Here is a 17,734-nt window from a genome sequence, read left to right on the forward strand (position 1 = left end):
ATCGTATTATCCAAAACAAGCTCCAAAATGTATCTAAATAGGCGTACTCAGTGACAAACTCAATGGTGAAGGTTCATCTGCATACGCCTAAAACGTTATGCAGACCAGCATCACTCGATGCTACACAAACCAAAGCCGACGAACTTTTACTCAGCAATGTTAGAATAGCTCGTCAGTTTGTGCTGAACTTTTCAATGTCCTTAATAAAAGTTCTGTAAATAAAAAAAGTGAAGCCGCCGTTTCCTCACTCAACTGAGCAGCGGCGCACCGCCAGTCGGTATGGCCGCACTGCCGCAACAGCGTTTTACCGGCAGCGGCGCACCGCGTGAGTTTTCCCTCCAGTGTGGCTGGGCCTTAACACGTTCGTGGGTCATTAGAATGTTATTTAAGCTAGTACACTGAAATATAAAGCTATAAGCGTTAGAATTACTAGTACTCCCGCAGTCGTATTATACAATTTTAGGTGAAAACTCGATCGCAATAACCGTATAAAAATACATTGCTCCTATGGAACACTGGCCGCGGGAAAAGAAATACGTATTATACAGAAAATGTATTACCGAATCGTATCAACGAGAATCCACTGTACTTAAATTTAGGTGCACGTTACCACAGGTGGTCCAAATTATTCCGAAGTCCCTCACTGCGGCGTGCCTCATAATCGGATCGTGGTTTTGGCACGTGAAAACACCATACTTAGAGACACGAATTTTACTACCGCGAGCACATCCCGATTATTTTTTCGCCAGTAGGCTGGTCGCCAACAGATCATTCGTCCATCGCGATATGTAGCCGCGGTGCTCGTCATCCTCGACAGCTTTGGACTGAGTCAAAACGAAACTGTTTGCCACAATCGCTGCGGACGAACCCGCGACCACTATAGACGCGATCATGGACGGCGACCTTGCGGATCTGAAGGCACGCGGCAGATGTATGCACAGAGTTAAAACGAAACTACCGTTTGCCGAAACAACTGCGGACGAAACCGCTGTTGCTATCGACGCGATTATGAATGGCGACTGCGCAGTTTTGAAGGTACGCGGCCGAGGCGCGCACCGAGCCAAAACGAAACTATTGTTTGCCGCAGCCGCCGTGGACGATGGCTATCGACACGGCCATGGACGCGCGACTACGCGGTTACGAAGGCTCGCGTAAGGAACAAGCCAAATGCTTTAAAGGGCAACTCCGGCGATTTTTCGATGTCCACTGATGTTAATAAAATTTTGCATATATGTTCTCTTATGTATTCTGATTATTTGTGCCACTATATGGCTGCAAGTCATTTAGGTTTCCTGAAAATGAATTTTAAAAATTGGTTACGTTCTGGACTTATGACTTTCTACTGGCCACCCTGTGTTTGCGACGTCGAAGTCACCCCACACTCGCTGAAGTCGTCGCTTAAATCGCCGCTGTCAATTTCGGAAACTCTGTAAAAGCTCCCTGTGTCGTGAGGAGACATCATCAGCTTCGCTTCTTTGATGTTAGCGCCACGTGTACTGCGTATTTACATTATGGTAGTATAGGTCCTAACGTCATTCACTCATCGTGATGTCGCACAAAGCAGCTACCCGTTTCGGTATCTCGGTTATTCGTTATTTAAGATTATTGATGAAGTTCTAAGCAAATTGAACCACCCCACAGGTGACAGGACCGTCAATAACCATTTGAAAATGACAGTATCCTAATATGGTTAAAAAAACGCCGGAGTTGCCCTTTAAGGTGCGTTTATACTGCCACTTCGGCGCGCGGGCGAGCGTCGCTTGCTGCCCGTCACACTACGCAGTTTGCCCTGTGCCAGCCGAAGTGCAATCCTCTCTACCATCTATGTCTGTATACTACGATGCGCCCGGCGTCGGCTGTTCTCCTCGGAGCATGCGTAGTGCTATGGTGTTCTAGTTCACTATAGTAGTGCGACTCACTGACCGCGCCGCCTCAGCAGTCGCCCAGCCGCGCGGGGAACCCTTGCTTACGTTTAATGAGATCACCACACGCACTACTATCTGTCACGACGGGTCTTCCCCCTCCCGCACCCCGCCTTATGTAGGGCGCGGGCGGTTACCCTTCGACTTCTACAAGCCCGTGCATACCCTAACCTCGCGGTTCTTCATGCCATATACCCTGAAAGATATCCCAGTGCGGACTGCCCTGCCTGTGGACTAAGGGCAACATTGGACCATGTGTTGTGGGAGTGTGAAGCCATCGGCTCCTCCTTCAGCGAAGATAGGTCGGCTGCGCTCTTGGGCAGCCCCGAACTCAACGACCAAACCCTGGCCGTCCAGAGTGCCCGCGATCGGGCCGTCAAGCTGGGCTTGCGGTCCCTACGTGGGACTAGCCGGGTGGCGCGGGGTCTTCCCTGCGTCTTCTCTGGACCAAAATAAAGTTACTTCACTCACTCACTCACCCCCAAACCGCGCGCCATTTTGAACGGCTGTCTGCGACCAACGGCGACGCGGCGTGGCCTGTGGGCACCGGTTTTTCTTCGCTCAGTCCATTGTGGGTCGACGCAGTCGGCGTGAACCGCGCAAATTCGTTTTTTATTCTATGGCCATGCGCCCAGCGCGCAGACAGAGCAATAACCATCTCGATCCCGGGTGCGTCGGTGCGCGTTGGTCGCGTCCGGTTACGTTCGTGACGTAGTGTGTGCGCACGCTCACGCTACGTCGGTCTATATTTAGCACTTTAGAAGTATGGGCAGCAATGACAACTTCATTCTGGCCTCAAAGATGAGAATGGTTGCTGGAGCTATGAACTTGATTTCACGAATAACTGTTCACAGGCCAGCAGTTTTTAATAGTCAACAGAAGCTGTCCGACAAAACAACTAGCAATGAACGCGGAGTTTGTTAATTCGTCTTACTTACCAGCTTCTCTATAGTCGATATGGATTTCTTGTAAACTTTGCCCAGGATGTTTTCCAATGGCAGCAACATTTCGATTTATAGGGTCAACTCACTCATATGGCACTGGGAAGGACAAAGTTTTCTCAAGAGGATTATCGGCTCCTATCATCACGCAAATTCCTAATTATGAAACCTAAGACCTGGATTGGTTTAACCCTCCGAGGTCACACGCAATTGCCCAATTTGTGGTCATTCAAGTTAGGAACCATTTCATGCATCTGGAAGCCACACAGAAAAGTGGTCAGGTAAATAAACGCATGAAAATGATTTCAGAAAACTTGCTTATTCATAAGGCTCATAATAGTATTTAAGCACTGTGTGGTAGTGCTCGAAGCACTCTCCTGGGTGGAGGACAGGATTTGCAAGCAGGTCTGTAGGATCTTCATAGTCTGTCCTCTCAAGTGCTGTCATACGAGGATGTTTCCAGATTAAGTCAAATTATGGGGTTTTGCATGCCAAAACCATGATCTGATTATGAGGCACGCCGTAGTGGGGGACTCCGGAAATTTGGGCCACCTGGGGTTCTTTAATGTGCACCTAAATGCAAGTACACGGGTGTTTTCACATTTCCCCCCCCTTTGAAATGCAGCTGCCGTGGCCGTGATTTGACGTTTGCTGACCATATGAAGACGAAATATATACCTCTATGGCACTAAAATTATTTGCCGATTCACTTAGGAGAATTTGGTCTATAAAATGCAAATGCAGAAAATGCTGCCATCCTGTTGGCACTCCACTCCAAAAATCGTGTGAATATTTCTTAAAAGCGTGAAGGAAGGAAAAGGAAGTGCTGCCTTTGTCTGGAGACATTGCACAATGCACTTATTAAATGAAAAAGTTTTTGGAAGCTGGTGTTGTCAACTGAAATAACACTGAATGCGAGTACTTGTGTGTTGGGCACTACCGCACATCCGACCAGAACGCATATTTTCGCTAGTTGGATGTGGCCTGACATATGACCAAAGAGGTTAAGAGTATTGTATCCTTAGTTTTAACAGGTACAGCTGGCAAGATTTATTTTCTGAGGTTTCCAGGGTTTACTTCCAAGGTCTTAAAAGATTGCCAAGCTGCAGAAAAGAAAAAAAATATGCACTATTTCGAGCAATTTTCAAATGGCCCTACCAAGTAGTGAAAGTGCTTGGTAGGGCCCATTTGACACTGCTGCATCATTCAATAACTTAGCTTCATTGTTCCCTGGTTAGTCCAGACCACTCATAATATTCTTACACCATGGTCCAGACTAAGTTTCTGAAAGGCAGTGAAACCAGTCTCATGCCTCTGCAGCAGCTCACATCTAGAGTGATAATTTTTGAGTTTTATGGAAATCAAAAAAAAATTGCCTGTGGCATGTAGTGGGGCTCTTGTCCTTGAGCTGGATTATATGAAGAGGTGGTCATTACTAGCACGAGAAATCAAAATCTCGAAATTCATTCCAAGTGGATGTGCCTTGCAAACTCACCGGCTACAATTAGTATATTGCAGTGTGTGCCATAAAGTAGCTAATTCAAGATTAGTGGATTTTTGTTAGTTTAATATGTGGTTCAATTTCTTGTGCGAGTAATGTCTGCCTCTCTGAATGATAGAGTAGGGATAGAATTATGTTAGCTGCAACAGGCTATCTTTTAAAATTTCATACAACTTAAAAATGATCACCCTGTATAAGGTGTAAGGTGTGCATGTAATGGCAGTTTCATTAATTTTGAACAAACCAGGCAAGATAATCTGCGAAATTTGAGCGAAAGCAAAGCAAATCAAGCAAAAACAAATGAAAGGAAAAGCTTTTCAAAATTTGAATAGAAATGCAGGTCACCGTAGAACATGTCTTGAAGATGCTGTAGCAGCATTTTCAAAACAAAACAGATTGCCATGCTAACTGTGCAATGTGAAGTTTGTTAGCAGCAGGCGGACATACCACTGCAATGCTTGCTGGCTCTTCACCCAAGTGCTCCCTCTTGTATGAGTAGGTTACTGAGCAATTTCTCCACAACTATGCTTCAGCTCAGCACTGTTATCTCTTGCGCCTTAGGCAGTGGATCCTTCCAGGTGATTGTGATCACCAGGCTTTTTAATTACTTTTTGTGTTGGTTTGCTCATATGCAGTGTTCAAAATGAAGGTGAGGCAAGAAAACACTGCCAATTGTTGACAAGGTTTATTCTTTCACGCACAATGTGATGCCCACGCAATTATCACAAAGCACAAAAGGCACGCGGGGAAGTGTGCACCTAACATTTAACTGTGGATGAGAAGTACCAGGTCACATATGCCCGGAAGACAGAAAGGGCTGCATCTGACTGCTGGCTGGTATTAATACTGGTTCCACAGCAAAACACATTCCACACCTGGTTCACGTATACGACAGTCGAGTGCAAAATGACTGCTACAAGCTGCCTGTGCTATTTCAAACGAGCCATTCAGAAGTGTGGTAATGTGCAGGGAGCCAAAGAATACATACACTGCACAGACGCAGTGTGATCTGTGACCTTGAGTGACTCCGTTTAATAAAACATGCAAGAAAAACAGTAAAAGCTACTTGTTGAAAAATTAAGGCCACACGAATCACTTTCCGTGTGCTGTCCAACCCTCGCAGTGGTGCGTGCCCCAAGTTTGTAAGCACACAGATGGTGGGAAGATGGGCTTGATGGCAGCAAACATACAGCCGCAGGGAGACAAAGTCTCTTGATGTATTGCATTATTGCAGACAACTTTTATAGGAAGGGTTTTGAAAAGGTTCAACATCTCTAGAGAAGCTTTCCAAATATACCGTTCTGTATCCATTTGTTCCTTTCCAAAAAATGCATAATTATATTTACTACTTTTGTTCACATACTTAAACTACATAGTACTTGAATAATTATCAGAGAGGAAAAGATATTCCTTAAAAGTACAACTTAGTGTAAGCAATGCTGATTCAAACAATAATTGTACACAGCCAGCTTCACTGCATCCGAGAGCATATAGCAGCATCAACCAAATTCAAGAGCTGTTCCACAACTGTGATACTAAAGGAAGAAGCAACTTTGTGCTGCTTGATGCCTCTTGTTTATGTTACGTCAGAAGAAAAAAAATGAATAAAGAATTGCAGCTGTACACACAAAATATATACAATTAGCGCGAGCAGACTCTAGGCAGCAGTCATACAAGTACAATGAAGAGCAACTTTCTGTGCTCTTTGGTATGCCGTACTTTTGCCCTGATAAGTGGCTGACTACCAATAAACAGCCTTTGGAAACAGCCCAAAGGGATCAAGAAAAAGAAACAGAAATAAAGTTGTGAAGCTCCAATGCATCTGCCCAAAAACGAACACATGAACATACACAAACAGCTGAAAATAACCAGCAATAACACCAAATATCACAGCAACAACATGAAAACAAAAGTCGTAAGCTTAAGAAAAAGACAAGCACTGCGTTTTTGGAAAAAAGTTCCTCACACTGAAACCAAGAATTCTGCTTATAATGTGCCTGCCAGCTTGCAGAACTGCAGAGAGTATAATATAAAGGAGTTGGAGCTACCACAAGGCAATAGTGTAAAATAAGGGCTTAAGAGGCACTCGGGAGTGTCGATGAAAGGCCCTGCCTTCTTGATGTGTAACCAGATTGAAGTTTTCCTTCAAGATGACCACACCAACACACAAGAAACCAGTACCTTCAGTTCATAAAAAGGAAGCTATAGTTCATCCTGATATGCACTAGTATTGGGGCAGGTAGTGGTAAAGTTCTGGAATGCCTCAAGTCCCGCAATTGTTCGATGTTACCATTTTCTCACACAGTCAAAACACTTATCGCTGTGTGTAGTGAGCATTGATTTTGTTGCTCTGGTCTGGGACCAGACTGCTGGTCTGGGACCAGGCCAAAAATTAAGAGCAGAAAAACTCGTTAAAATGGTGACAATTAATAAAAAAGAATACTATGTACAGAGGACTTCACAAGATGAAACAAAGAAAAAAAAAATGTAATAAGGCAGGCAAAGTTGCACAATTTGCTTAGATGCATCGACACACTTCAAAATAGTGCAACAGAAAATAGACTCTGAAATGTAAGAACGTGCAAAATATGTTACAGCATGAAATAATAAAGGGTGGCGAAGCTTGCAGATTAATAATGGTTCCCTGCTGTTTTGCCACAAGCCACTGACCCTTGGACAGTTCTAACAACAAAAACAATGGTCAAGGGAAAATAACTTGGCATAACTGAAAAAAAAGTGTTGGGCACTTAAAACATTAAATGGTGTAGAAAGGTCTTTATGATTAAGGTCAATCTGGCCACATGGAAGGAAAAATGGCAGATGAAAGTCATTATTGTCTTTTCTTATCCTCAAATTTCGCATGACTTCTGACCACAAGATGAACAATTGCTTAATAAGGATGCTGCACTACTTGGAACTTTAGAGTGCCATAATCGTATGCATGAAGTTTGATTTACATGTCATATAAAAATACAATACTCATTGGCACATGCCATTTTCAACATGCTTTCAGAGCCAAGAAGGCACTAAGGTCAACACCAAAGTATGTTGAAATGACAAACGTCACAAATGCCATGTTTCGATGCTTTTAGACATCACAGCTGACTGCAGTAAATAACTTTCCACAATTTTGTGAGCCACATCTTTAGAAAGTTCAGCAGCAGTAAAACTTGCCTAAATTCTTTTTCAAGCAATGTATCACCAAAGGTCACCTCAAAGAATATAAGCATGTTTGATTTCACATCCCAGACGGGGTCTTTGCTGACTGGATGCTCTCTCTACAAAAGGATGACTTGCGCATTACCATGTATTGCTTAAGTTCATGGTGTCTGAACAATAGATGTACTTTCATTTGGAGCAATGCAAGCAGTCCTTTCTGAATGGTAGAAACTGGTTCAGGTGCCACTTGGCAACTTCAACTTGAGCTGAAAGGGCTTGCGTGACTTTTTGGAGCTGACAGGGGAGGCTGGCTCGCTCTTCTTCTGGCGAAGAATGAAGTTCAGGGCATGAGCTGTGCTGAGTGCATAGAATACGTTGGCTGAAGGTGGAAAAACTATTTCTGCAAGGCAAGATATTGCAGCAATAAGCACTAGAACTCAACATACTGAAGGCTTTGAAACGTCACATTGCATTCCCACTTCAGAACCTAGGCTTAACAGTGTCCTTTTTACAAAGCTATGTACAGCCTATTGCAAAAGAAGCAAACGGCAGATGGCCATTGGCAACAATGGCTGAATGCCCTGTACTTTTCGATAGGCTGTACATGATAATGCTAGGTAAAGCTGTCATAACCCCCATATATAAAGTGCAAATGACCTATTAATTAAATCAGAAAGGGACTGTAAAAACTAGACTTATCAGATGTGATGAACTAAAGAGCCTGCCACTGAATGCACAACTGCTGCTAGCTGTTGGTATTAAAAAAAATTAAAAAATTATTGGGTTCATGTTACACTAAGAGAAATGTATGCAGAAACATTGTACCACTTGGATATGTGCGTGACGTATTCCCCTGACTTGCACGGATAGACAGATACACATATTTGTAGCTCATTTAAAGTGAAGGCACGGAATTCCTATCCTGAGAACCACGTCATGTCCTGCGCATTTGAAATGTCTTTACTGGCAAACTTATGTCTGAGCACTTGCAGATGACACCCATGCACATGATCCAATCTGAACCATAGCTGCAGAGTGGCAATTCCTGAATTAGTATGATTCCGGTATCATTCCACATTTTCAAACACCTAGAATAGAATGATAGCACCAGTCTGGCACGAGGAATAGGAATGGAATAGGAGCCAGAGATCCCGAAATGGAGTTTGGATGAAATGGACACACAGTCCCAGAGATTTTAAGCGAGACTACACAACCAGTAAATTTGCCAATTACACTAAACTAGACTTGACCAATTTACTGCATTTCTCAATTTTTACTCAACACTGCTCTTTCAGTACCTATATATAGGTAGATATAAGATACTGAATGACTACTTCTGCAGCAGTACTGTATTTACTTGTATCTAACACGCACCTTTTTTCCGATAAAACGGGTCCGAAAATTGCGTGCACGTTAGAATCGAGTACGACCCTAAATCTGCGTTACCATATTACCATCGGCATTTCAAAATGGCCGCCTCGTACGCGCTTCGAGCCTAGCTGCCATAGCTTCCTCCATCTGTTGTAGTAAGTGTGCTTAGGTTAGTCCACCGTCTGTCTTCCCGTATTCTGCGTTTGCTCTACTAGCATGGAAGTGCCGACTGCAAAGAAATGCCGAGTTCATCACGATGCCGCAATTAAAAGGAAAGCGATCACGTGTGTGGAGACTGACGGAAATCGGGCCGCATCATGGACGTTCAGAGTTCCTGAAGCTTGTGCGCAGGACTGGTGCAAACAGGAGAGGCGTTCTACACTGGCGGCTGCTACGTACGGCGCGGCCACGCGGCCTCTATCTTGAAAGCGATCTGCGCCAGAGACAAGCGTCTACGCGTCTAGGCGCACCATGCTGTGTTCACGTCTCTTAGTTGGCGTTGAAGTGAGAGGCGACACAAAGGTAAATTCCCTCGCTTCTGCTACTGCACTTCCTCACTCCAGCGCTTAAAGAGTTTCCGTGGTCATTGAGTGAGACATGTTCATGCTTGCGTACCTGTGACTCCATGCTTGTTAATTTAGTTAATAAACGAATGTTTAAAAGTTAATACAGCTGATAAAACTACTATCCTTACTTTTCGTATAGCTGTCTACTAATTTGCTATCATAATTGATGCTCTGCCTTTTGCGCGAAACTGTGACTTTTTTATTTATCGCAACTTTAGTGCATTTGGGAGTAAATCTGTTTTTTTCAAATGACAGAAAGTTGTATGTCTGTATGAAAGAATGAGGTGTGTGTGGTACTGTAAAGGACTTCTTTCTTTAGGTCACAGCAAACGGGTGCGTGTTACAATCGAGGGCGTTTTTCTTTTTGGTCATGAAAAACGGGTGCGCATTACAATCGAGGGCGCGTTAGAATCGAGTAAATACGGTAATTATATTAAGCAGAGTAGTCTGCACATTCTACACTTATCGTGACCTGGAAACTTTTCATTACAATGTTGAAGTGCATTTTAGCACAGCAACCTTTACTTGGAGTTAACTCCCCAGTTTTAGTGAAGTCCTTAACATTTAGTTAAGGAGTTGAGTAGCCAAGACTTATGCAATTTAGCAAGAGCATGCTTCTCCTACGACAAAGGGATGCAGGTGAAAAATGGCCATCTCGCAAACTATTGCACCCAATGCGAGTCCATGCTGACATTGAAATCATGCCATGTTTTTTCGTACACTTTTTTTGGACACTTTTTCGTAACTGTCTCGCACCTCAGGGGACACCTGAATGATCCTGCGGCAGTGAGAAAGGTGCAAATGAAGAGAAAAGATAGGGAGGCAGGATAACAGGTGGTCAGAGAAGTGTGCTGAGAAATGGTGCCCATTGATATGCCAGTAAATGTGCGTCACACTTCAGTGATTCCTTTGGCTCTGAGCTCATTTACTGCAACAGCAGCATTCTCCTTGAAGACCACCATCTTAATTTTGCTTGCCTGCTTCTTCCTCAAATAATTGCGCTCACCCACTACAAGGGACAGAGTAAAATTACAGTCGCTGATTGATTTTTCCGACGAAAAAAATTCGGACATGCTCGATTATTCGGTCTGCTTCGCTGCACCACTATTCTCCCCATAGACCATAATGTATAACAACTGCCGAAAGTTTGGACACCTTGCAACCTCTCGTCTGATTTTTCGGACACTCCTTGAGCCAACTCGATCGAAAACACCATGCACCAACTCTGACCTGGTTCGACTTGCTGAACGCCATTTTTGTTTTGAACGGAGCCTCCTTGCTGCCCCACGAAGCGACGCTACTGCAAATCCCCGCTCATCATCATCGTTGCTGCCTGGTTCGTGGCTACAGCATTTCCGGTCTCAGCTTAGTAAGTCATGTCAAGACAATCCAGCAGCTGATTTGTTTGTTTCTTCGTGCACGACGCTGCAAGTAGGCCACGTTTTTCGTTTGTGCGACTGGTATTGGCGTGACGGCGTGGTGATGTTTGCTTTGTGTGCTGTATCGAGGTTGCGGTGATGCAACGTGGCATACGGAAACGTAGCATCAAGTGTCTAATGGCACCGACAGTGCCCGCACAGACTGCGCTGGGGAATGCCGGCAAGCGGGTGCCGGGAGCCTAGAATTTGTCACCTTCTGATGTGCACCCTACTGACGCCGAAAGTGTTATGCCGAGACCTGTGCAGTGGTTCCGCACACTGTCTCATTTGACAGTTTCACAGGTGCTCACGCTGCTGTATTGACATGTGCAGAACTCGATGACGGCGAGATCATTCGTCAGGTTTCTGCTGCACCGCCGAACGATGACTCCGAGTCTGAAGATGACGCACCATGTGCTATGCTGCCGTCGCATGCAGAGCATGCACAAGCAGTGACTGTGCTTTCAGCCGCCTATAGTGACCATATGACCCTCTCAGAGATTCAGGCTTATCTGATTGCGCGCGTAAACGGAACAGCGTGCAACGGCGCATTCATGATTTCTTCAAGCCTACTGCCGAGCCCGAATAAGTGCGTGGAAATAAAGGCTTTTTTTTTTTAATCTAATTTTTCGGACACCTGTTTATTCGGACATTTTCGCAGTCCCTGTGAGGTCCGAATAAACGGTCGGCAACTGTATTGTGTACTTTGCTCCATTTGAATGATCAATAATTAGATTACAGGCAACAATGCTCTAACGCGTCATTGGCCACAAAGCGTGTTTTTCATGTGTGAAAAACCTAACATTATTTGTTACATTGCTCAGACTTCAAAAACATGTTTTTTCTCGCTAATCTAATTTTTCGGACACCTGTTTATTCGGACATTTTCGCAGTCCCTGTGAGGTCCGAATAAACGGTCGGCGACTGTATTGTGTACTTTGCTCCATTTGAATGATCAATAATTAGATTACAGGCAACAATGCTCTAACGCGTCATTGGCCACAAAGCGTGTTTTTCATGTGTGAAAAACCTAACATTATTTGTTACATTGCTCAGACTTCAAAAACATGTTTTTTCTCGCTAGGTATGCAAGCACAAGTAGTAAACAATTATAGAGAAAGGATATAATTTACTGGAATAGGAGAAATGGAACTGACCAGTACAGCTACATCAGGAGTGGGAATGGTTCAACTCTCACCATTCTGAGGAATTAAAAGGAGTTGAATTATGGGGACCCCCACTCTATGGACTGGAGGGCTTGCTCCTCAACTCTAGTAGCATGCATGGCCAAATTTGTTCTGTATGAACTGCTGCTCGAACTCACAGGTGGCTGACAAATTGAGCAGGGCATTTTGCACAGTTGCCATGCCCATATATACTCAAGTCTAGCGAAACAATGATTGGACATCTCCTGCACTACTGTCCACATTAGAGTTTAAGCACACAGATGAACTAGGTATGCATGCCTGTGGATCCAAACGCCGCCGCTTCAACAGCTGTCAGTGAAGCCATTAGGCCTAACCGATGTTTAAGCAATGCAGATCTATTCGCTGCAGCTGCACAATACTCAGAGTGCCGACAAATCGCCTTGCTAATGCGAACAAGTGTATAGGATGTCGCTAATGTTGTCCACAACACAGTCTTCGTGACACACCATAAGGCGGCCTCTCATTCCTGGCACCGCTCATAGATGCACATCGGTATTTTTTTTGTAGCTTCGAGCAACCCCTCACAAGGCTCGCTTTAGATTTACACGGCGGGTGCAGAAGCGTCATGTGACCAGCGCGTTGACTGCCCAGTACCAGACATTTGCGCGGACGGCTGATGGACACGAAGAGGGGAGGGGTGCCTTGTGAATTTGCCGTAGCTCTTAATTTCAGAACCTTTGACAGGTGGCATATAACACTGAACTCAACAATGAAAAGACTCCATGCTCTTTACCATGGGCACAAATGTAGCCAATCTGCGCAGCGCCAATGATGGTCAGTAGAAGTAGTTTTGTTCTAATAAAAGAGGCAGAAAGAGTTGTAACTGTCTCACTCCTAAGTGGACACCTGAACGATCCCGCAGCCGTGAGAAAGATGTAAATGAAGAGAAAAATAGGGAGAGGAAAGTTACAATATCACTGACATGTAGAAAATATGAAAAAGTACTAATGGAAGACCTACACTAAAAGAAATGCATGACAACACATGAAATGGAAGAAATAAATGACTACATAAAATCTACAAGAAAAGAAATAGACAAATGTATGCGCAACATCGATTTACAGCATGGTGCTGTGCACCGTGTCACTTGGCCACAGTGTTATGCGCGATTCCAGACCCTTCTCCAGCAAGGTCACCAGGTTGGCGTGGTCCCTTTCGCAAGACTGCGTGGTGCTCTCAGGCAAGAGCAACGCAGTCTTGGAGTCTGCTGCAAGCTGCAAGTTCCTGAATGTAGGCAGAGTTGGCGGTGTGCAGGGTAGCAGAGCAGGAGGTGCTCTAAGCTTTCATATGCTCCACAATCAGAGCAGGCACTGGTCCTAGCGAGTCATAACTGCTGCCAGAGGGCGCCTGTCCACACACAGCCTATGCACAGGCAGAGCATGATGGCTCTTTGCTGGTGTGTGAGCTCGCTGTTGCTGATACGCTTTGACACACGCAAAGTGGTGATCTGAGTCACGTAATGTATGGTCCACGCTTTTGTCCGTCGCCCAGATTGACTTTCACGAGCTGGCGATATAACCCGCAAAACCCACCTGCCCAGGAAAACACTTCTGTATTTTGGAGGAAAACAGGAAATCTTTCTTTGCAATAAAAGACTGCCACAAAATAGAGGTCCTCTATTAAACTGAAGATCTCAAAATATTCAGTATAACATGGCCTCACTACTTCAGCTTCAGAGGAGAAAAAGCACTTGATTCTATTTAACCCTTTGCTTCCTCCCGTTCAGCACTCCACCGCGCCTGGTGTTCCATGGTACATTTTCCTGCCTCATTCAGCAAGTTCTGTGCTGCAAGAAAATTTCTCTAAAATCTGCACAGACATCGCATTTGCACAATGTCTGGTTTATGTTGTTTACAAGAAAGCTTTTGCATCATATGCAGTAAAAAAGCTATATATATATAGTGAGTACAAAAAAAAAATTAATACATGCAAGGAACTGCAAAAGTGCATCTGTTTTTTGCACTTAAAATGCCTCTTACTTTTTTACTTATCCCTTGAAAACTAAGAACAGCTTGAAGGGTTCTGCTGCACAGAGGTTAGTGCTATGTGCAGAAAAAAACGAGCCCACTTGGAAGCCTGTGCGCTTATTTTGATCCTGGTACTCAGGTTGCAACAAGAGTGGAATCTGGCAAGCGGGAAGCTTTCTACTGTTTTACTAGCAACTCCTGATGAAAGTGTGGACAAGTATGTCTAGTATGCAAAACCCAAAACAACCAGAAAATAAGCCTGTAGTGTGCTGCCATCTATGAAAAAAACTTGTCAGAAAATTCACTCTAAAGGCAGCCGGCGTAGCAACAACCACCTGCACTTTGGCCTCTTCCAGCTTGGCCTGCTCCGCACCAGCTGCGTGGTAAATGGGTTAATAGATGTTCTACTGATAAAAAAAATTCAAGACCTTCATATAAAACTGAGCTGTAATCAATGCTGGCATACTGGCTTGGTGTTCCCTTTAATAAGGGTAGACCACCCTTTACATCTTGGCTCCTAGATACCCAAGTTACTGATAGCTTGCAACTTTCTTGTTATGCAATGCTACAAGGGTTATTTTTATTTTTGAAGGTCTGATTGGTTGAGAAATGAAAATCACAGTGACAATCCGATAACACTGTATGCAGATGTGTTGTACAGTGTATGCCCATTGATCACGTGAGGTCACAGCTGTCAATTCTGAGCGCGCAGTGAGCATGTGTAAACATGCCTCGAACAATAGAGCCTCCCGCTAAGTGTGAAGTGCGTGCCGTCATTCGATTTCTACATCCTGAAGGGTGCAATGCAGCCAAAATTCAACAACAAATGACTAACGTGTACGGTGAAACTTTCATGAGTGACAGCGAATTGCGGCAATGGTGCAGGAACTTAGAAGTGGGACACCATGTTAATGACGCAGGCAGGCAGGGAAGGAAGAGAGTGTCAACTGATGATATTGTTCAGTGAGCGGATCAGGGCGATTCGTCTCCAGAAATTTCATGGTCAGCTCTCTATACCACCATGAGTGAGCCTCCAGCACGGAGCAAGAAACATTTAGGAGTGGAAGCTCCGCTGTTTGCGGCGACCAGAAAAAGTCACACGTCCGCGGAGCAGTTATCGTGCTGGCGGCGCCTGGCGGCCTGGAAAGAAATTACCGCCGTTGAGAGCGCGCCGGAGTCGCCTGCCCAGGCGCTGCATTTTTTGTTTTTTTTCGCTGCGGCTTCTCCGACGCGCCGCATGGCGCTGCCACTGTATGCGGCCCCGTCGGCGCATACAACAATTGTGACCTTATCTGGTCGCCCGCGCTCGCTCGCGCTGACAGGAGTTTCCCCTCCTAAATGTCTTACTCCGTGGCGTCCAGTACCACACACTGTGTGCGACACGGGTTCCCAAGAGGATGACCGTCCATCACAAAAAACGCCGCATATGGGCGCAACCTTGACGTTTCTCCAGCGCTACCATGATGGATATTTCTTGAAGAAAATCGTCACAGGTGACATGGATTTGTTTCAAAACTGAAGGAACAAAAGCGCAATCTAAACAGTGGATGCATTCTGATTCAGAGAAAGCAAAGAAGTTCAAGCGAACCTTCTCCAGCAGAAAGTGTGTGGCTACTGTGTTCTGGGACAGCAATGGCGTTCTCTTAGTGGAATTCATGGAACGTGTCAGAATCATCACTGCAGCCTTCTATAGTGCGACTCTTGAATGTCTACGAAAGGCAATTCAGAACAAGCGGAAAGGAATGTCATCAGGTACTGTCCTTCTTCATGACAATGCGCGGCCGCACAGCGCAGCCTGATTACCATGTGTAACCAGCCTGATTTCATGTGTGCAAAGTGATTACCATCACTTTGCACACATGAAACGCTCGCTAGGAGGACAGGAGTTTTACTGCTGACAACGAACTGCAAACCAACGGACAGCACTGGCTGAAAGCACAGCCAGCTGACTTCTATGACGAGGGTATAGGAAAATCGGAGCGGCCACTATGTAGAGAAGTAGAGGGAAAGTGTATCGAAATGTTCCAAATAAAACAGTTTTGATTTTCACTGTGGTTTTCCTCTCATGACCGATCGCACATAGAAAAAAAAAAAAAAAAAAAAAAAAAAAGCCCTCGTAGTAGACTCCCGAGCATGTGCAGCACCGTGTTTCGTTGCACAAAATTTGCAATAAATTTTCTGATATTGACTATGCAATTCGATATGTGCCTTCTTTCTTTTTCGTGATTCAACATTAATTCGAGATATACTACATCGAACCTCAATATAACGAAATTGTACTTACAGCAAAAAACTTTGTTAAATCGCAAATTTTGTTAATTCGTGGTTTTAAAGTGTCCACATTAAAAACAAATTCACAAATTCCCAGAGCACTCCTGGTGGACAGAACTGTGTTAGTAAGCACTTATAAACAAATTGCCAGAAGATCGGGCCATAATAGGGAGGTTATGAGCTCCAGCGCATGCGGTGCTGATTGTGGCGAGAGCAATGCATCAACGTGGCTCACGGTGTCCGAGATTTGCACGTGTTGCGTCACACAGCGCCGCAAATCTCTGACGCCACAGCTGACCGTGCTTGGTGGCCGCAGCCGGTGCCCACAAATTAAAAGCAAAAGTGTAACAAAATACAGATACAGTAAAACCTCGCTAAACTGTACGCACTTAAACAGCAGTTTCGTTTTAATAGTAGTAAAGTCAAATCCCCGACTCATTGGCCATTGAACATAATGTGTTTTGTATCCGCATAAACCGTACCAGCTTACTGCATATGTATCGGTTAACACAGTGTTTCCACTTTTCATCGTGCAAGCACGGTGTTGCGTCGTCTCACTCGGAGAGGCCAGGCAGAACAACAAAGCCTTAGAGATTTGAACAACGGCCTCCAAGCGCCCTGTGCATTTGCACGTCAAGCCACATCAACATCATTTGGGCGCAGTGCCAGAGACTGTTGTGGTGTCGTGCAAACAAGGACTCGCATCATGCTGAAGCTCGGATAAAAAAGACGCTGGGTGCTCGGCATAGAAGAAAAATGAGACATTGTTCGTGCTATCGAATGTGACACGAAGTCGGCGCTGGCATGCGACAGGGATCTATTGTTGACTACAGTGTGTGGCATTTGGAATGCGAAGAAGTTGCTCGGCAGCACTGCTGTGACCGCGAAGAGATGTCGGCTACGAGGTTTGACTTTTCGCCATAGTTGCCTCTGTTGTTGCCGAAGTGTCGACTAGTGACAGTGATGAGGACGACATGGAAAGCGACAGCACGGGTGATTCAGGCCCGACAGTGGCAGAAGCTGCGCGTTACGTCAGCCTCATGAATGCAATCGTCGTAACGAGAACAGCACCCCGCAACGAAAAAGGCGCCCCGTGACTTCTGCAGTGCTACCGCGCACGTGCACGAAGAATACGTAACTCCAACGAGGAATCTGCCATGAGTGTTTGCTGAGAAGAGGGGGCTGGCTGAAAAGCTGGCTCGCAGCTTCAGTAAGTTCGAGGCCGCTGTCGTCGCTGCTAGGCTGCCATGGCATCAAATGAAAATAACACTTTAGTCGTGCGAAGTGAATAAATACTGCATGTTTTTTCCCCCTTTCATCTTACTCTCTCCGAGTTCCGTTTTTGACAGGTAAGTGGGCGATCTCATGCTATTTCGGTTAAGCAGTAATACCGTTTAGTACGTGCTTTTT

The 17,734-nt window shown here is 45.0% G+C and overlaps 1 protein-coding gene across 1 annotated transcript in view; it reads right to left on the bottom strand.

The window, feature by feature from the left end:
- Positions 1–5,030: 5,030 nt before the first annotated feature.
- Positions 5,031–17,734, bottom strand: part of Rgl (Ral guanine nucleotide dissociation stimulator-like) — a 158,721-nt gene continuing 146,017 nt past the window's right edge. The window contains exon 14 of the mRNA XM_075699469.1: positions 5,031–7,923. Within this exon, the coding sequence (XP_075555584.1) occupies positions 7,760–7,923 (164 nt within the window). The 3' untranslated portion in view covers positions 5,031–7,759. The remainder of the gene's footprint in view (positions 7,924–17,734) is intronic.

Source organism: Dermacentor variabilis, chromosome 1, assembly GCF_050947875.1.
Source record: "Dermacentor variabilis isolate Ectoservices chromosome 1, ASM5094787v1, whole genome shotgun sequence".
In the NCBI taxonomy this organism is placed as follows: domain Eukaryota; kingdom Metazoa; phylum Arthropoda; class Arachnida; order Ixodida; family Ixodidae; genus Dermacentor; species Dermacentor variabilis.